The sequence below is a fragment of the Pseudophryne corroboree genome, chromosome 2, assembly GCF_028390025.1.
Source record: "Pseudophryne corroboree isolate aPseCor3 chromosome 2, aPseCor3.hap2, whole genome shotgun sequence".
NCBI lineage: Eukaryota > Metazoa > Chordata > Amphibia > Anura > Myobatrachidae > Pseudophryne > Pseudophryne corroboree.
In genome coordinates this window covers 975974560-975995927 of record NC_086445.1, presented here as the reverse complement: position 1 = coordinate 975995927, position 21368 = coordinate 975974560, and the positions used below count along the sequence as shown (strand labels likewise).

The 21368-nt window shown below is 47.5% G+C and overlaps 1 protein-coding gene across 2 annotated transcripts in view; it reads left to right on the top strand.

Moving 5' to 3' along the window:
- Positions 1-21368, top strand: part of MRPL39 (mitochondrial ribosomal protein L39) — a 258260-nt gene that overhangs the window by 116878 nt on the left and 120014 nt on the right. For both annotated transcript variants that reach the window (XM_063956371.1, XM_063956372.1), the window contains exon 5: positions 8435-8502. In XM_063956371.1, the coding sequence (XP_063812441.1) occupies positions 8435-8502 (68 nt within the window). The remainder of the gene's footprint in view (positions 1-8434; positions 8503-21368) is intronic.

The window sequence follows — 21368 nt, the reverse complement described above, 5'->3', positions numbered from 1 at the left end:
GCTGGTCCAGTGCAGTATTATTGTTAGTAATAACTTCTGTATTGTATAACTGTGACTATATGTGTGTGCATTAGCTTGCTGAGTGGTTTCCATTTCGTGTCTCTCACTCAACTTGCTATCCCTATATTCTATAACATGAGGGGGCTTGGTGCGCGAGGTTTTATAATTATATAGGATTTTCACAAGACATACTTTAATACGTATTTTTCTCTGTGATTTTAGTCACCATGTCTCTCCTGTATATCTGCTTGTGCTGACTACACTGCGCAGGGGTTTGAGCAAGAGGTATTGTGCTACTGACAATTGTACTGTGTTACCTGATACTGCAAGTTATATCATGTCTGCTTCTGATGGTAACGGTTCTGGGGCTGAACACACTGCCGGTGTTGCTGAAGCCATAGATCCCTATGAGGAGACTATAGCAGCTGTGGGCTCTGGTTCTGGGGGCTCTTTGCCCCCCAGTGGGACTGTGGCAACAGGGGTGCATAATGACCCACCGTGGGCCACCTTCTCCACGCTTCTACATACGCTAGTTACTAAACTAACACCCCCTATGGGACCTCCTATGCAGGTGCAACCGAATGTGGTCCCCGCAGCTAACCCGCCGTGGGAGGATAATTTATCTGCTCAGTTGAAGAAGTTGAACCAGTACTTGACTACTAAAAAGTCTGACACTCGCTCGCCTAAGACCAAGGGGTCCTCTAAGCGAGCTCTTATCTCCTTACAATCCACTGCTGTCACTGACACCTCGTCTGATGAAGATGGCGCTTACACTGACCCCACAGATTCTGACACAGATACTGCTGATGGGGAGGGTAGTTCACATGTGGATGTTCCTGATCTTTTGGTAGCTATTAAGTTAATTTTACAGATTACGGATGATCCCGAGCCATCCGCCCCTCCTAAGAAACCAGATAGGTACAAGCGTCAGAAGGTGGGTAAACAAGTTTTACCTCACTCTGACCACCTAGTGGATATACGTCAGGAACCCTGGGGAAACCCGGGTAAGAAGTTTGTGCCTCAAAAGAAGATGCTGGCTCGCTATCCCCTCGCTCCAGAGCTGTCTAAAAATTGTGAAACGCCTCCTCCAGTAGACTCACATGTGGCTAGGATGGTGGTTTCCTCAGCTCTACCTGTCACTACCGTCACGTCTCTAAAAGAGCCTACGGATAAACGTGTGGAGGGTTGTCTGAAAGCGTTTTACACCCTCACGGGTGCTGCACAAAGGACCACTATTGCAGCAACATGGGCTGCAGAGGCTATTGAAGCATAGGCCCTAGAGTTGGAAGCTGAAATCTCTTCTGACCATGCTAGACAATGCTTGTCATATATTGTCACAGCTTCTCACTATATTAAAGAGGCAGCTTCTGATGCCGGTATTCTAGCAGCCAAGGCCTCTACTACATCAGTCCTGGCTCGACGGATATTGTGGCTGAGATCCTGGTCTGTGGATCTGGACTGTAGAAAAACCCTGGAGGTACTCCCTTTCAAGGAAGATATTCTGTTTGGGGAGGACTTAAATAAAATAGTGGCTGACTTGGCTACTGCCAAAACTGCCTATCTGCCAAATACCGCTCCTTCTGTGTCGAAGGCTAAAGGTACGTCCTTTCGCCCCTTTCGTCCTTCAGGTAAAGCAAAAGGTCAGGCGTACAACAAGCAGGCCCGCACTTCCAAACCTGGTAAGCCGAAGCCCAAAAAGAGCCTGGGCTGCCCGTCAGCCAGCTTCCAAGACGGATAAGCCTGCCGCATTACGGGGCGGGCCTCCCCCTGGGGGATCCCAGGATGGGGGGCCAGCTTCTAGGGTATACCCAGGAATGGTTGAAGACCACTTCAAATGCCTGGGTACGGGATGTCGTCACTCGAGGTTACGCCATAGCCTTCAAAAACCGTCCCCCTCATCGATTTTGCCTGACAGACGTCCCGTTGGACCAGACAAAGGCAAACACTCTACATTCGGCGGTACAGACCCTCCTGGATACAGGAGTCGTAGTACAGGTGCCTCTTGCTCAAAGGGGCCGGGGGTACTATTCTCCGCTGTTTCTGGTCCCGAAACCGAATGGGTCCTCCCGGCCCATTCTCACCTCAAGGCATTGAACAGGTTTATGAAAGTTTCCTAGTTCCGTATGGAAACCCTTCGCTCTATAGTTCTGGCCTTGGAACCTGGGGACTACATGGTCTCCCTGGACATATAGGATGCTTACCTGCATATTCCTATAGCAGTGTCACATCAGCAATACCTGAGGTTTGCGATTGGCAACCTCCATTACCAGTTTCGGGTGTTACCTTTTGGTTTATCTACGGCTCCGCGAGTCTTCACCAAAGTTATGACGGTGGTACTCCGCCGTCAAGGGGTCAGGATACTGCCGTATCTGGACGACTTGTTAATCCTGGCAAATTCCCCAGAACTACTCCTAAGTCATCTGGATATGACTGTCCTGTTTCTACAAGCCCACGGGTGGCTCATCAACTGGAAGAAATCCTCCCTGGTCCCTGCTCAGAGCATGGTGCACCTGGGAGCGTTATTGGACACTCACAACCAACGGTTGTTCTTGTCTCAGGAGAAAGTCCTGAAGCTTCAGGACAGGATTCGTTGCTTCCTTTCTCATCCACAAGTGTCGATACATTCGACGATGCAGGTGCTGGGCCTCATGGTATCAGCATTCGACATGGTGGAGTATGCTCAATTCCATTCTCAGCCCTCCAGAGGCTGATTCTAGCCAAGTGGGACGGCCTGCCACACCGGATCAGGTCTCACATTATCTTTTTGACTCCGGAGGTCCGTCTGTCGCTGCACTGGTGGCTCCAGGACCAACGCTGTGCAGGGGCCGTCCCTTCTGGATATCCGACTGGGTCCTGTTGACGACAGATGCCAGTCTAAGAGGTTGGGGAGCGGTGCTGGAGCAACACTCCCTTCAGGGTCGGTGGACCAAGGAGGAATCTCTCCTCTCGATCAACATTCTGGAATTGCGGGCGGTCTTCAATGCGTTGAACCTGGCCCAGCATTTGATTCAGAACCGTCCTGTTCAAGTACAGTCGGACAACGCCACCACAGTGGCTTACATAAATCATCAAGGCGGCACTCGAAGCCGTTTGGCAATGAAGGAAGTCTCACGGATTCTACATTAGGCGGAACGCCATCTACCGGCCATATCGGCAATATTCATTCCGGGTGTCCTGAATTGGGAAGCGGACTTTCTCAGTCGTCAGGACGTACACCACAGAGAGTGGGGCCTCCATCCAGAAGTGTTTCAACTCCTAGTGGAAAAATGGGGCCTTCCAGACGTAGATCTGATGGCGTCTTGACACAATCACAAGGCTCCAGGATTCGGAGCAAGGACAAGGGATCCTCAAGCAGCATTCGTGGATGCGCTGGCGGTGCCGTGGAGGTTTCGGCTGCCGTACGTGTTCCCTCCGGTGTCACTCCTGCCCAGGGTAATTCAGAAGTTCAAGCAAGAAAGAGGAATTCTGCTTCTCATAGCTCCAGCGTGGCCCAGACGGCACTGGTTCTCAGTCCTGCAGGACCTATCGTCAGAGCGTCCAATTCTACTTCCTCAACGCCCAGACCTCCTCGTTCAGGGCCCCTGTGTCTACCAGGACCTAGCCCGGCTGTCTTTGACGGCGTGGCTCTTGAAGCTTCCGTCTTAAGGGCTAAAGGGTTTTCTGAGGCGGTCATTCAAACTATGTTGCGGGCCCGGAAACCGGTTTCTGCTCGGATTTACTATAGGGTCTGGCATTCTTACTTTGTTTGGTGCGCATCTAACAATTATGACGCTTCCAAGTTCAGTATAGCCAAGTTGTTGGCCTGGACTTAGACCTGCGTCTGGCCTCCCTCAGGGTTCACATATCTGCCTCGTCGGTGTGGTTTCAGAGAAAGATTGCGACCTTACCTGATGTGCATACCTTTACTCAGGGTGTGTTGCGTATCCAACCTCCCTATGTACCGCCTGTGGCTCCTTGGGACTTGTCAGTGGTTTTGGAGGCGTTACAAGAATCTCCGTTTGAACCTCTTGGTTCAGCTGATCTTAAGTGGCTTTCCCTTAAGGTGGTGTTTCTGCTGGCTATTGCTTCAGCTAGAAGAGTGTCGGATTTGGGTGCCTTGTCTTGTAGTTCCCCATATCTGATATTTCTCTGTAACCGGGCGGTTCTTAGGACTCGTCCCGGTTATTTGCCTAAGGTGGTTTCTTCGTTCCACCTTAATCAGGAGATTGTGGTACCGGCCTTTTTCTCTCCTGATCTGTCTCCCAAAGAGCGGTCTTTGGATGTGGTACGGGCTCTCCGTATCTATGTGAAGAGAACTGCTTCTCTTAGGAAATCTGATTCTCTCTTCATTCTGTTTGGGTTTCACAAACGGGGCTGGCCTGCTCACAAGCAGACTTTGGCCAGATGGATTAGAATGGTGATTGCACATTCTTATGTGTGGGCTGGTCTGTCAGCTCCTGCTCACATAACGGCCCATTCTACTCGGTCTGTTGGACCTTCTTGGGCGGCCCGCCGTGGTGCGACCCTTGAACAATTGTGCAAGGCGGCTACGTGGTCCTCCGTGAACACGTTCATAAGGTTCTATGCCTTCGATACTGCTGCTTCCCAGGATGCTTCCTTTGGACGCCGGGTTCTTGTGCCCACTACAGTGCGTCCCCTCCCATAAGGAACTGCTTTAGGACATCCCCTATGTCTATCCTTGTGGAGCCCAGTGTACCCCGCAGCAAAAAACGAGTTTTATGGTAAGAACTTACCTTTGTTAAAACTCTTTCTGCGAGGTACACTGGGCTCCACAAGGCGCCCACCCTGACGCACTTAGCTTCTTTGGGTTGGTATGGCATTAGCCGCTGACACTTCTCCGGTCGTGAGAGTGTGGTGTATGTGGCTACTAACCGTTATCGTCTCTCTTCCTGCTACTGCATTGGGCTGGTTAACTAAAAACTGAGCTCCTGTGCAGGGAGGCGGGGTTATAGAGGAGGTGGCGCTGTGCATCTTGGGAACAGTCAAAGCTTTTGAGCCTGTTGGTGCCTTGGATCAAGATCTTACTCTACACTCCTATGTCTATCCTTGTGGAGCCCAGTGTACCTCGCAGAAAGAGTTTTAACAAAGGTAAGTTCTTACCATAAAACTCGTTTTCTATTACATAGAGCAGGCTTTTTCAAACAGTGTGCCGCGACCAGTTGCAAGGTGTGCCACGGAGCCAGAGCAGCTTCCTGCACCTTCAGAGTGAACTGTTGGCCCGGACTCTTCTTAGAGGATAAGTCATGCTCTGGCCGTGACCTATGCCTTGAAAATTATGTGATATCATAGGTCACAGCCGCCGTGTCTCACCACCCAGCCAGCTCACCCGCCTGTATACACATCTTCCAGTTCTCGCCTGCATCCACAGCTTTCCTTGCCCACCCACATCCACACCTGCCCGACCACCTGCTGCTCCATATACGCAGCAATCCACTATAAACAACCCCCGCCACTGAGGGACAGGGAGGAGGACAGCTGATAATATTTATTTTATTTCTCCTGTGGGGAACAATAGGATTTCAATAGGATTTATGGGGGGAACAATGTGAATAATTCATGTAGGGAGCAATAGGATTTATGTGGGGAGAAATGTGATTGATTTATGTGTGGAGCAATATGATTTATGTGGGGAGCAATGTGTTTGTTTTTTCTGTGTAGGCCAATGTATGTGTGGATTTTTTTTTTTTTTTTACTGTGAGGGCCAATCTGTGTGTTTTGCTTTTTTCTGTGGGGAACTGATGGTGTGCCTTGGCAATATAAAAATATTATTCGGTGTGCCGCGAGTAAAAAAAGGTTAAAAATCACTGACATAAAGGTTTTCAAGTCATGTTACAGGTACAGCTTGGTGTGCTGGGGGACACCGGGAGTTAATCCCCATTTTGTTTCTATATTAATAATAGTGTAGGGTCATTGAAATGGTTTTCTAAATCTATTTGGATCATTATAGCTATGAAGATGAAAGACGTAGATATATAAGTGGCATGTTGTCTGTGATTCTAGGAACGTGTGTTTAGATTTGCCCCCATCACATCACATCACTTACTGCTCAGTGTTGACCAGCTGCACAGTACAATTTCTTTTCTTCTGCGTACTTGATGCAATTCTCTGCTTAGGCTTAGTTATAATTTACAGTTGGTAACACAAAAACGTGTAATTCTAAGCAATTGCATTCTAACCAAGTCCATTACATCAGAAGAGGATTATAGTGCCCGCATGGAGAGCTTACATCTACACAGCAGCAAATGGTCTCTGGAAATGCATTGAAAATTCATAGAAAAACTGTATAGCTACTAGGCAGCCTAAAGTCTCCGGGATTCCACATACATATTCTATACATACTGTAATGTGTGTGTCGGTGTTCAATATAGTGTGTTTGTATTATGTCCACAGGATGTTTTTGTAGATCGGAAAGGCTTATGGGCCCTACACACTACGCGATTTTAGTGAAAGATATGAACGATCTTGTTCATTAATGAATGAGATACTGTTCATATCTTTCAGTGTGGAGGCAACAGCGAAGAACGATGCGCGGCCCCGCGCTCGTTCATCGCTGGTGCCCTGTCGCCTGTGCATGCAGGCCAATATGGACGATCTCCTCCATATTTGCCTGCACTTCTATGGAGCCGGGTTTCTTCACTCCCACCGTCACTGTCCCTCCCCCCCCCCCCCCCCCCGCCGCAGCCAGGTCGCCCGTATCCGCAGCTCGGCGGCTGATCGTTATGTGTGTAGGGCCTTATACTTTTAACTAAACTCCTAGTGGAGTCGCCTGGTTCACCACTTGTCAATTGGAGAGACCTTTCAGTATAATAATATACTTCTGCAATGAGTTAGTCATTTTACATTATTATTATTTTTTTTCTGAAGAACTGCTCATTTAGATTAGTGCATGAATAAAAGTAATTTGGGCTCAATTAGATTTAGTGACAGTGGTGATTAGGTGGCAGTAATCCTTATAGCACGTTCTTGTAAATCTCCTGCCATAAAACATAATTTCAGAGGCCCTCAAGGTTTTTATCATTTTATTTTTTCTGCACGGTAGGACGTTTGCATATTTAGTTATTTGTTTAATTGCTTAGTAAGTGGGGTAGATTTGAGAATGACATGATTTTTGTCAAGGCTCTCTACCTCTCTTTAGCTGTGTAAAAGTGGCACTCATCTTAATATACAAGCAGGGGAACCAAAGCTATCTTGTCTTTTATTAGTAAGGTGTTCAGTAGCTTCATCAAAACCAAAATATCATTAGTTGTTTTTGATTTTCTTTCTTCTCCTTTGACAATTACAAATTCAGCTGTTTGTGGCTGCATGTTATCCAATTCACAGTGAAGTAGGACTGCACACCCGAATTCTAAACATAATGAGAGGTGCTACTATGCTGAGACTTGTAGTTCGACACAGAAAAAAAAGAAAATGCAGGTGTATTCTCGAAGTACCAAACACTGCTAATCAGAATAATTATGATAAATTCTGCAATATAATATAGAGTAAAATTGAGGTGCTTAGCAGAATTTGGGCCAAAATTATGAGCACACAAACCGCAACCAGGTGAAGTCATCTGGTAAGTCCCTAACTCTAAGGTTCAAGTCCAGGGCACCGGACCCCTCAGGCCAGCACAAGCCAATCGCCCCAAGTTATCACACTAGTGAGAGGTTTAAGTGTTAAAAGGTGTTACATTAGTAAGAAGAAGCAGCTATGTGCTGAGAGTGTTACATAGGTGAGAGGTAATAATTTAGGGGTCTATTTACTAAGCCTTGCATGGAGATAAAGTACCAGCCAATCACTGTCTAACTGCCATGTTACAGGCTGGGTTTGAAAAATGACAGGAGCTGATTGGCTGGTACTTTATCTCCGTCCACTTTATCCAATGCTTAGTAAATAGACCTCTTAATGTGTTAAAAGGTGTTACAATAAAATGCCACAAAGCAGCCAGGACACACCAACCCAGCCTTAATTTTACCGTTTTTAGCAGTGTTTAGTACCGAGTGTGCACCTGCATTTTCTCTTTTCCCCCAGAAATGAATATGTACAATTCATTCTATTCCTGTGCCGTTTTCTTTAAAACATATCTTGTTTATAGTACGTTTATTGCTTTCATATATAGCGACACCTAACCATTTTATCTAATAGCAAATAAAGTAATCACAACTGTTTTGCTTGCAAATGTTAGGGGGTACAATTAATGCAGCGATACTGTCAGGGGTTGCCAGAGTGTAAAAGGTTTGAAAACCACTGGCAGAATGTCCAGCAGAAATGTAGTTTTGTCGTTGGATAGTTGACACGCTTGGTTTGGCAGGAGCAAGAAATGTCCTACATGCATATTACATGTTCCAGCGCATTGCTGCATGCCAAAGCTTTAGTTAATCCCGTCATCCTGGCGGCTTACATAGAGATGTTATCCCTCTAACATCCTACATTTCAATGTGTTCTGCCCATACAGTGATCTCTGGGGCCTTCTGCTACGATGTGGTCTTGGACAGCAGGTTAGATGACTGGAAGCCGACAAAGGTTAGTTTGAATTGGATGTGAATGTGTGCCATGTACGATTCTGCTCCAGCTTTCAGCCTTCACAGCTCGCAAAGCCACTTATCTGTGATCACAGCTGCAGTAATGTGTGGCACTACCATTAACGCAACTGCAGCGTGCACCCCGTATTCCTGCTAGTTAGGTGCTGTGACATCACCAGCCACCCCTTGTGTGTGATTCGCCAGTGGGTGCATGGCGTTTGTGTTCTCCAAAGTGACGATAGAGAGAAAAGCCCAACATCCCTCAGCAGATATTACAAGATATCAAAAGGATAAAACACGCGACATAAGTGTGTGATATCTGGTGCATTTTCTGTTGAATTGAAAAGATGTTTTATCCGAGAGTGGATTTATTGTATCCAGTGGGTGGCGCTGTTGCTCTTCCAATTCCAACACACAGTAAATGTCTTCCATGAATAGCCATTTTAACAGCAATATCTGTCTATTGTGCTGGAGAAAGGGGATTCTAACCGTTTGGTAAATATAATAAGTGCTCCTTTTTTGTTGCATTTAAAGCAAAGTTAATGTAGTGTATTGTGCATTATGTATGTATTCTGAATACTTCCTGCGCACGTTATAGGTCATGAAGCAGCCCTGTTGCACTTATGTGCAAATGGTGAATTTTGAGTATGGTGGCTGATTCATATCCGCTACTTCCTCTGTCATCAGGTATAGGAGAGAGCAGGCTCAGAGCGAACGTTGGGGAGCTGGTCTTTTTAGGCCATGTGTTGTGCACTAGGCACCAGCTATCTGTTCTCTAAATGAAACATGACCAGTCCTGTCATTTTAAATTTTTATTGTTTTACAAATTTTACAAAAATAATCAAAATAATAATAAAATCCGCAATTTCCCGGAGGGCACGGTTTCCACTTTTTGGTGCTCCGCTTATTTGGCGGTTTCGCTGTGAACTATGTTTATTCTTTTTCATGCATATCTAGTTCAAATGGCATTTTTCTGGTACGATGGAAGGACATCAAAGTAGGGTGTAACTGCAGTAGAGAATTGTAAGGCCATCTAGTACCGAGAAAAAAAGGGAATGAAAGCTGCCGTACCCTAAATACTAATGCTATGTATACATTATGTGATCCCATACAATACGATATTGTATACGATTTCATATCGGATTGGATCGTGTGTACACACTACAAACGATGTCAAACGAAGTCTGGAAACTCATTACTGGAGTTAAAAACCACACAATATAACCTCCACAAGACTGCATGCAGTCCGACGTGCGACGTCTCATGCGATTTGCGGGAGTAAGCATTGTACGTACACATTATGCAATATCGTTCAGGACCGAACAATATCGTTTGGATCGTGAACGATATTGAATAGTGTGTACGCACCATAAGTGTAAGCATGTTCTCTTCATTTATGATTAGAAAAGTTCTATTTTCAGTTTTCGGGTGAGAGTCTGGAATTTAACCCCCGGTATATGCGGTGCCCCCTCTTACCTATTTACAAACAATAAGTTGCCTTAGTTACTGTAACCAACACCAATGCTTAAATCCCCCTTAATGTTTCAAGAAAGCGATGCATTTGCTCAAATGTGATTTTACAGTATGTAAAGTGATAATATTCAGCTAAATGTGTTTTCAGAAGAAAAATATTTTGATTGTCCTGCTGTTTTGGAGACTTGAATATCAGTAAAGAAAATGAAAATGATGACTGTTGTTGAATAAAAATGTTTATTCCATAGCATTGGGTCACTGCGAACATGGTGCATTGAGGGTCTTAACAGATGAACACCTGGTACCTGTGGTTACCCTAATAAACACCTGTCTCCTCTGTCTGCAACTTGCGATAAGCTGCTGACAGACTTGTTTTTATTGAAGTGGAGGTTTAAATACACAGCGCTCACCTCCTGATCTCAATTATATTTTCTCTTAACGTCCTAGTGGATACTGGAGAACAGTAGTTACACAATGGGTATAAATCGGGTCCGTAGGAGCCTGACACTTTAAGAAATCAACAGTGTGTGCTGGCTCCTCCCCTCTATGCCCCTCCTTTAGACTCAGTTTAGAAAAATGTGCCCAAGGAGCCGGGTGCATTCTCTGGAGGTCCAGGAAATTTTATTTAGTTTGTTGTTTTCAGGTAGTACTGGTTGGCAACCAGTCTGCCTGCGTCGTGGGACTTGGGGGCCGGACCAACCAACCAACCTCCTGAGGGTTAATGGCTCCATAATCCCCGCTGACAGGACATTAAGCTTCTGAGACTCTGTTTCACATACCATACTGTGTGTGCCCAGGCCGGCAGCGCACCGTAACCCCCTAACAGATGCTGAAAAAGACGACTGTGCGGTGAGTGTTTACACCGGGGTCCCGGTTAGCGGGTCCCCGGTGTCATCTGGCGGCTAAAGGGCGCGGCGGTCATGGGCTGCGAGCTGCAGTGCCTGCTGCGGACCCAAACACTGGCGATATGAAGGGGGTGAAAACTTCCATTGTTTTCTCTGACGTCCTAGTGGATGCTGGGAACTCCGTAAGGACCATGGGGAATAGCGGGCTCCGAAGGAGGCTGGGCACTCTAGAAAGATTTATGACTACCTGGTGTGCACTGGCTCCTCCCACTATGACCCTCCTCCAAGCCTCAGTTAGATCTTGTGCCCGGCCGAGGTTGGATGCACACTAGGGGCTCTCCTGAGCCCTTAGAAAGAAAGTATAGATTTAGGTTTTTTATTTTCAGTGAGACCTGCTGGCAACAGGCTCACTGCAGCGAGGGACTAAGGGGAGAAGAAGCGAACTCGCCTGCTTGCAGCCGGATTGGGCTTCTTAGGCTACTGGACACCATTAGCTCCAGAGGGATCGACCGCAGGCCCAGTTCTTGGTGTTCGGTCCCGGAGCCGCGCCGCCGTCCCCCTTACAGAGCCAGAAGCAAGAAGAGGTCCGGAAAAACGGCGGCAGAAGACATCAGTCTTCACCAAGGTAGCGCACAGCACTGCAGCTGTGCGCCATTGCTCCTCATACACACTTCACACTCCGGTCACTGAGGGTGCAGGGCGCTTGGGGGGGGCGCCCTGAGCAGCAATAAAAACACCTTGGCTGGCAAAAATACCACAATATATAGCCCCAGAGGCTATATATGTGGTAAATACCCCTGCCAGAATCCAGAAAAAAGCGGGAGAATAGGCCGCGGAAAAGGGGCGGAGCTATCTCCCTCAGACACACTGGCGCCATTTTCTCTTCACAGTGCAACTGGAAGAAAGCTCCCCAGGCTCTCCCCTGTAGTTTTCAGGCTCAAAGGGTAAAAAAGAGAGGGGGGGCACTAAATTTAGGCGCAATATTGTATATACAAGCAGCTATGGGGGAAAATTCACTCAGTTATAGTGTTAATCCCCTCATTATATAGCGCTCTGGTGTGTGCTGGCATACTCTCTCTCTGTCTCCCCAAAGGGCTTTGTGGGTCCTGTCCTCAGTCAGAGCATTCCCTGTGTGTGTGCGGTGTGTCGGTACAGCTGTGTCGACATGTTTGAGGAGGAGGCTTATATAGTGACGGAGCAGATGCCGATAAATGTGATGTCGCCCCCTGTGGGGCCGACACCAGAGTGGATGGTTAGGTAAAGGGTATTAACCGACAGTGTCAACTCCTTACATAAAAGGGTGGATGACGTAACAGCTGTGGGACAGCCGGCTTCTCAGCCCGTGTCTGCCCAGGCGTCTCAAAGGCCATCAGGGGCTCAAAAACGCCCGCTCATTCAGATGGCAGACACAGATGTCGACACGGAGTCTGACTCCAGTGTCGACAAGGTTGAGACATATACACAATCCACTAGGAACATCCGTGACTTGATCCCGGCAATAAAAATAATGTGTTACACATTTCTGACATTAACCTCTAAAAATGGGGTTTTTATGTTTGGGGAGAAAAAGCAGGCAGTGTTTTGTTCCCCCATCAGATGAATGAATGAAGTGTGTGAAAAGCGTGGGTTCCCCCTGATAAGAAACTGGTAATTTCTAAAAAGTTACTGATGGCGTACCTTTTCCCGCCAGAGGATAAGTTACGCTGGGAGATATCCCCTAGGGTGGATATGGCGCTCACACGGTTGTCAAAATAGGTGGCACTGCCGTTTTAGGAACGGCCACTTTGAAGGTACCTGTTGATAAAAAGCAGGAGGCTATCCTGAAGTCTGTATTTACACCCTCAGGTACTAGACTGAAACCTGCAGAGCGTGCTGCTGCAGCGTGGTCGGTGACCCTGTCAAACATACTAGTTTGCTAACATGAGAACATATTAAAGACGTCGTCTTATATATGAGGGATGCACAGAGGGATATTTTGCCGGCTGGCATCCAAAATGAATGTAACGTCCATTCTGTCAGGAGGGTATTAGAGACCTGTCCCTGGACAGGTGATGCTGACCTTAAAAGGCACATAGAGATTCTGCCTTATAAGGGTGAGGAATTATTTGGGGGTGGTCTCTGGGACCTCGTATCCGCAGCAACAGCTGGGAAGAAATATTTTTTCCTCAGTTTTCCTCACAGACTAAGAAAGCACTGTATTATCAGGTACAGTCCTTTCGGCTTCAGAAAAGCAAGCGGGTCAAAGGCGCTTCCTTTCTGTACAAAGACAAGGGAAGAGGGAAAAAGCTGCACCAGTCAGCCTGTTCCCAGAATCATAATTCTTCTCTCGCTTCCTCTGAGTCCACAGCATGACGCGGGGGCTCCACAGGTGTAGCCAGGTATGGTGGGGGGCCGTCTCAAAAGTTTCAGCGATCAGTGGGCTCGCTCACAGGTGGATCCCTGTTTCATTCAAGTAGTATTTCAGGGGTACAAGCTGGAATTCGAGATGTCTTCCCCCCGCCGTTTCCTCAAATATGCCTTGCCGACAACTCCCTCAGGCAGGGAGGCTGTGCTAGAGGCAATTAATAAGCTGTATTCCCAGCAGGTAATACTTAAGGTGCCCCTACTTCAACAAGGACGGGGTTACTATTCCACACGGTTGGGGTACCGAAACCGCATGGTTCGGTGTGACCCTTCTTTATATTTAAAATCCTTGAACACATGCATAAAAAATTCAAGTTCAAGATGGAATCGCTCAGGGCGGTTATTGCAAGCCTGGACGAGGGGGATTACATGGTATCCCGGGACATCAAGGATGCTTACCTGCATGTCCCTATTTACTATCCTCGTCAGGAGTACCTCAGATTTGTGGTACAGGATTACCATTACCAAGTCCAGACTCTGCCGTTTGGACTGTACATGGCACCGAGGGTGTTACCAAGGTAATGGCCGGAATGATGATACTCCTTCGAAAAAGGGGAGTTTTAATTATCCCGTACTTGGACAATATCCTTATAAGGGCGAGGTCCAAGGAGCAGTTGCTAGTCGGGGTAGCACTATTTTGGAAAGTGCTACAACAGCACGGTTGGACTCTAAACAGTCCAGAGTCACAGCTGGTTCCTACGACACGTCTACTGTTCCTGGGGATGGTTCTGGACACAGACCAGAAATAAGTGTTTCTCCCGGTGGAGAAAGCCAAGGAGCTGTCATCTCTAGTCAGAGACCTCCTGAAGCCAAAACAGTTATCGGTGCATCATTGCACGCGAGTCCTGGGAAAAATGTTAGCTTCCTACGAAGCAATCCCATTCGGCAGGTTCCATGCAAGAACTTTTCAGGGGGACCTGTTAGACAAGTGGTCCGGGTCGCATCTTCAGATGCATTAGGCTGATACCCTGGTCCTTGGAGACAGGGTTATCTCTACTGTAGTGGCTGCAGAGTGCCCATCTTCAAGAGGGCCGCAGGTTCGACATACAGGACTAGGTCCTAGTGACCATGGATGCCAGCCTTTGAGGCTGGGGGGCAGTCACACAGGGAAGAAACTTCCAGGGACTTTGGTCAAGTCAGGTGACTTCCCTACATAAAATTCTGGAACAGAGGGCCATTTACAATGCCCTGAGTCAGGCAAGGCCTCTGCTTCAAAACCAGCCGGTCCTGATCCAATCAGGCAACATCACGGCAGTCGCCCATGTAAACCAACATGGCGGCACAAGAAGCAGGATGGCGATGGCAGAAGCCACAAGGATTCTCCGATGGGCGGAAAATCATGTGTTAGCACTGTCAGCAGTGTTCATTCCCGGAGTGGACAACTGGTAAGCAGATCTTCTCAGCAGACACGACTTCCACCCGAGAGTGTGGGGACTTCATCCAGAAGTCTTCCAAAGAATTGTACACCATTGGGAAAGGCCACAGGTGGACATGAAGGCGTCCCGCCTCAACAAAAAGCTATAAAAGATATTGCGCCAGGTCAAGGGACCTTCAGGCGATAGCTGTGGACGCTCTGGTAACACCGTGGGTGTACCAGTCGTTTTATGTGTTCCCCCCTCTGCCTCTCATACCAAAGGTACTGAGAATAATAAGAAGGCGAGGAGTAAGAACGATACTCGTGGTTCCGGATTGGCCAAGAAGAGCCTGGTACCCAGAACTTCAAGAAAATGTATCAGAGGACCCATGGCCTCTGCCGCTCAGACAGGACCTGCTGCAGCAGGGGCCCTGTCTGTTCCAAGACTTACCGCGGCTACGTTTTGATGGCATGGCGGTTGAACGCCGGATCCTAAAGGAAAAGGGCATTCCGAGGAAGTCATTCCTACGCTGATTCAAGCCAGGAAAGATGTAACTGCAAAACATTATCACCGCATATGGCGGAAATATGTTGCTTGGTGTGAGGCCAAAAAAGGCCCCAACAGAGGAATTTCAACTAGGTCGATTTCTGCACTTCCTACAAGCAGGAGTGTCTATGGGCCTAAAATTAGGCTCCATTAAGATACAGATCTCGGCTCTGTCGATTTTCTTCCAGAAAGCATTAGCTTCAGTACCTGAAGTTCAGACATTGTAAAAGGAGTGCTGCATATTCAGCCCCCGGTTGTGCCTCCAGTGGCACCTTGGGATCTCAACGTGGTGTTGAGTTTCTTAAAATCACATTGGTTTGAACCACTAAAAACCGTGGATCTAAAATATCTCACGTTGAAAGTGGTCATGTTATTGGCCTTGGTTTCGGCCAGGCGTGTATCAGAATTGGCGGCTTTGTCATATAAAAGTCCTTATCTGATTTTCCATATGGATAGGGCAGAATTGAGGACTCGTCCCCAGTTTCTCCCTAAGGTGGTATCAGCTTTTCACTTGAACCAACCTATTGTGGTGCCTGCGGCTACTAGGGACTTGGAGGATTCCAAGTTACTGGACGTAGTCAGGGCCTTGAAAAATTATGTTTCCAGGACGGCTAGAGTCAGAAAAATTGACTCGCTATTTATCCTGTATGCACCCAACAGGCTGGGTGCTCCTGCTTCTAAGCAGACTATCGCTCGCTGGATCTGTGACACGATTCAGCAGGCGCATTCTGCGGCTGGACTGCCGCATCTTAAATCAGTGAAAGCCCATTCCACAGGGAAGGTGGGCTCATCTTGGGCGGCTGCCCGAGGGGTCTCGGCTTTACAACTTTGTTGAGCTGTTACTTGGTCAGGGGCAAACACGTTTGCAAAATTCTACAAAATTGATACCCTGGCTGAGGAGGACCTGGAGTTCTCTCATTCGGTGCTGCAGAGTCACCCGCACTCTCCCGCCCGTTTGGGTGCTTTGGTATAATCCCCATGGTCCTTACGGAGTTCCCAGCATCCACTAGGACGTCAGAGAAAATAAGATTTTACTCACTGGTAAATCTATTTCTCGTAGTCCGTAGTGGATGCTGGGCGCCCATCCCAAGTGCGGATTGTCTGCAATACTTGTATATAGTTATTGCCTAACTAAAGGGTTATTGTTGAGCCATCTGTTGAGAGGCTCAGTTATATTCATACTGTTAACTGGGTATAGTATCACGAGTTATACGGTGTGATTGGTGTGGCTGGTATGAGTCTTACCCGGGATTCAAAATCCTTCCTTATTATGTCAGCTCGTCCGGGCACAGTGTCCTAACTGAGGCTTGGAGGAGGGTCATAGTGGGAGGAGCCAGTGCACACCAGGTAGTCATAAATCTTTCTAGAGTGCCCAGCCTCCTTCGGAGCCCGCTATTCCCCATGGTCCTTACGGAGTTCCCAGCATCCACTACGGACTACGAGAAATAGATTTACCGGTGAGTAAAATCTTATTATTATTACACTGTTGTTAGTATAAAGCGTGAAGCCAGTATAAAAATAACTGTAGGGGTCGTGCACCATTGAAGGGGCGGGGCTTCCTGGAGAGTGGGACCAGCGGTAAAAAGGCGCCATTCCAGCTGCTGCTGACTGAAAGGCTGCGTGACAGAGCTCTTCCACAGACCCTGCTGACCACCAATAATACTGGTACCTGGGGGTTATACCGAGGGGGGAGCATATCGGAGGTGATTCACTTATGCATCTACTGTTATCTATATTATTTCCAGCTTATCTGGGTATTGTGTGCTGGTCCAATTCCTCTGTGTGTCACTCCAGTGGTGCTGTCTGGGGTGCGCGGGTACTGTCTCACGGTTGTGTTGTCACTGCACTGTTTCTGCAATAACGTGTCTGGGTAAGAGGCTGTGTGTCCTTCATATAGAATACTGTGAAGAGGAAAGACAACTCTTTTTTTGTGGGGCACTCTTATGTAACAATTTTAAAATGTAACTTTTATTAATTCATGTAGACTTACACTAACATACATACATTGAACATAGAACATATAATTCTGATGCGCATATATGGGTTAATTTTATGGGTCTCAGATTCCGTATAAGAACAACCGATTAAAGTACCGTATATACTAGAGTATAATTCGACCCGAATATAAGCCGAGGCACCTAATTTCCCCCAAAAAAACTGGGAAAACTTATTGACTCGAGTATAAGCCTAGGGTGGGAAATGCAGCTCTAGTCATACACAGCCCTCATACTGCCAGATATGCCCCCACAGTACTAAATATGCCCCCATGGTGCCAGATATTTGGCCTCATAGTGCCAGATATGCCCCCACATTGCCAGATACACATATTCCCCCACGGTGCCAGATATGCTCCCACAGTGCCAGATATGCCCTCATATACAGATATGCCCTGATAGTGCCAGATATGCCCCCACAGTGCCACATATGCCCTCATACTGCCAGATAATCCCCCACAGTGCCAGATATGCCCTCATAGTGCCAGATATGCCCCCACAGTGCCATATATGCCCCCACAGTGCCACATATGCCCTCATACTGCCAGATAATCCCCCCACAGTGCCACATATGCCCTCACAGTGCCAGATATGCCCCCACAGTGCCAGATATGCCCCCACAGTGCCACATATGCCCTCATACTGCCAGATAATCCCCCCACAGTGCCACATATGCCCTCACAGTGCCAGATATGCCCTCACAGTGCCACATATGACCTCATACTGCCAGATAATCCCCCCACAGTGCCACATATGCCCTCACAGTGCCAGATATGCCCCCACAGTGCCACATATGCCCTCATACTGCCAGATAATCCCCCACAGTGCCACATATGCCCTCATAGTGCCAGATATGCCCCCACAGTGCCATATATGCCCCCACAGTGCCACATATGCCCTCATATTGCCAGATAATCCCCCCACAGTGCCACATATGCCCCCACAGTGCCAGATATGCCCCCACAGTGCCAGATATGCCCCCACAGTGCCACATATGCCCTCATACTGCCAGATAATCCCTCCACAGTGCCACATATGCCCTCATACTGCCAGATAATCCCCCCACAGTGCCACATATGCCCTCATAGTGCCAGATATGCCCCCACAGTGCTACATATGCCCCCACATGCCAGATACCGTATGCCCTCGTAGTGCCAGATATGCCCAGCCCCCAACTACCCCCCCCCCCCCGACACACCCGCGCTCCCCCCCCCCCATAGCCTGTCTCTACTCAACATCAATGATGGGGCACGAGAGTGCAGGCAGCGGCAGGCGGTGCGGGCAGCGGTGGCCGGCCTTGGGACAGAAAGCAGCGGCTGAGGAGGCCGGCGGCGCGGCGGTACTTCAGCGAGCATGGAGGGGGAGAAGGATGGCTGCAGCAGCGTCACTGGTTGATGCACCAATTACAGTGCGCTGCTGCGGCTCCTGAGTCCCCCTCCCTCCCCCTCCCCCTACCCTCATGGCTGCTCCCTGCGCTCTGCTCCTGCACAGGACTCCGGGAGCATCACTCGAGTATAAGCCGAGGGGGAGATTTTTCAGCACAAAAAATGTGCTGAAAAACTCGGCTTATACTCGAGTATATACGGTATTCTTAAGGAACAGATTGTTTTAAACTTGAGTGAATCAAAAATCTCCTGTGTCAACGGGAAGATGTATTGGCACTGGAATTTTCTATCCCTTTCTAGAAGCAAAATTAACACTTCAAGGACCTCAGCTCTCTAGAGTGACAATATTGCCTAATTTTGTTACACTGAGTTTCTCCCTTTAAGGGAGCAAGGAGTTACAATCTTTCTCATGAAGCGTCTAGACCAACAGGCCTGAAAGGCAATAATGTTACTATTTATATAAATCCATCTGCTCTCTGTTACAATATAAACTATGGGATGATAACCTCTAAAACCTGCAGTTCTTGGTAAATGCAGTATATAGACTGCAGTTATGGATTATAAATGATAGTGTATATTCTTCCTATAATAGGATAATTCCTGTCCAATAGATATGCTGGAGAAAGGAAATAGAGAGATCAGAAGGAAGTGGGACATGAATGGCGAACGCCGGGTTTCTGCTTTTGAAAATCTGCTTAAAAAGCATTGAATTCTCAATGAGAGAACCACCTGAAGCGTGTGCACTAGTCCCAAGGCCTGTATCTGCTGGTACCCCTAATTGTGCCCTTTATTGGGCATGGGTTAATGAGAATACGGGAGAGAGATCCCTAGCTGTAATGAATAAACACCTAGATATGATCAGTAAGATAGGCACAAAATTTTAAAATAATAAATATTAATTGGTTAAAAACTCACATAAGTTGTGAAGTAATATCACCATTGTAATATGGTATATAAGGATAGCTGTATGATATACATGATGAATCGTTATAGGTGGTGATGTAACGCTAACTGGGTGTCAAGATTTTAGACTTGAGATCTAAGGAAAATAGATTCCACTTACGTAGGGCATCCAGGGTTTCTACTGTTCTCAATCATATCAAAAGACATAGGACTGGCGATGAGAGGACCCTCAGATGTTAACGCAGAGGTGATGAAAAAGGTGTACTTCTGCTGTCGGTATTCTATTTGAAATACCCGAAGAGAGAGCACAGAATTCGAAAGGTGCAAAGATCCTAATATCTTATAATCTTTGATGTTTTAAGAACACAGCGTTAGCTGTAAAGTAATTACCACCAACAAAGTAATCCAAAAAATAGTGCATTATTAAAATATAGAAATCACACATATATCCTCCATCATCCCAATCAATTGTCAGCAATGTTCTCTATATTAGAGTGAATAGATAGACCTGGAGAAAAAAATGGGATATGAAAACTATATAAAGACATCTAATTTGTTCAAAGCGTCATAAGTGCATGTCACCAATTAAAGCACATGTGGAGATAATTCTTCTCAACACATCTGACTAAAATAAATATTAAATGATTAAAGAGGATATGATCCTTCTGATAATATATATGTACCGCTATAAGTAATAAACTTATCTGGCGAGGTTCACTGTGGGTGCTGCTGTGTATTCAACAGGCGCGTGAAGTGCGGCTCCATGTTCCCCGTATATATGGCTCTGGGGATGATCGCTGCAATTTGTCCTCGGCTAGCGCCGCGCTTGTAGCTGTCCTCTATCTACTACGGAATTGTCACGGGGATAACTGCTCCACGGGATCACTTACATCAAATACTATTGCAATTCACCTGGAGTATAGACGGAGCCGTCCCGTAGTAGATAGAGGACAGCTACAAGCGCGGCGCTAGCCGAGGACAAATTGCAGCGATCATCCCCAGAGCCATATATACGGGGAACATGGAGCCGCACTTGACGCGCCTGTTGAATACACAGCAGCACCCACAGTGATCCTCGCCAGATAAGTTTATTACTTATAGCGGTACATATATATTATCAGAAGGATCATATCCTCTTTAATCATTTAATATTTATTTCTCTAACGTCCTAGTGGATGCTGGGGACTCCGAAAGGACCATGGGGGATAGCGGCTCCGCAGGAGACTGGGCACAAAGTAAAAGCTTTAGGACTAGCTGGTGTGCACTGGCTCCTCCCCCTATGACCCTCCTCCAAGCCCCAGTTAGATTTTGTGCCCGAACGAGAAGGGTGCAATCTAGGTGGCTCTCCTGAGCTGCTTAGAGTAAAAGTTTAAATAGGTTTTTTATTTTCAGTGAGACCTGCTGGCAACAGGCTCACTGCATCGAGGGACTTAGGGGAGAGAAACGAACTCACCTGCGTGCAGAGTTGATTGGGTTTCTTAGGCTACTGGACATTAGCTCCAGAGGGACGATCACAGGCCCAGCCATGGATGGGTCCCGGAGCCGCGCCGCCGGCCCCCTTACAGATGCTGAAGCAAGAAGAGGTCCATAAATCGGCGGCAGAAGACTTTCCTGTCTTCATAAGGTAGCGCACAGCACTGCAGCTGTGCGCCATTGCTCTCAGCACACTTCACACTCCGGTCACTGAGGGTGCAGGACGCTGGGGGGGGGCGTCCTGGGAAGCAATGAATTTACCTTAGTTGGCGAAAAATACATCACATATAGCTCCTGGGCTATATGGATGTATTTAACCCCTGCCAGTTTTCCAGTAAAAAGCGGGAGAAGAGCCCGCCGTGAAGGGGGCGGGGCCTATCTCCTCAGCACACAGTGCCATTTTTCCCACACAGCTCCGCTGGTAGGAAGGCTCCCAGAATCGCCCCTGCATCCTGCAACTACAGAAACAGGGTAAAAAAGAGAGGGGGGC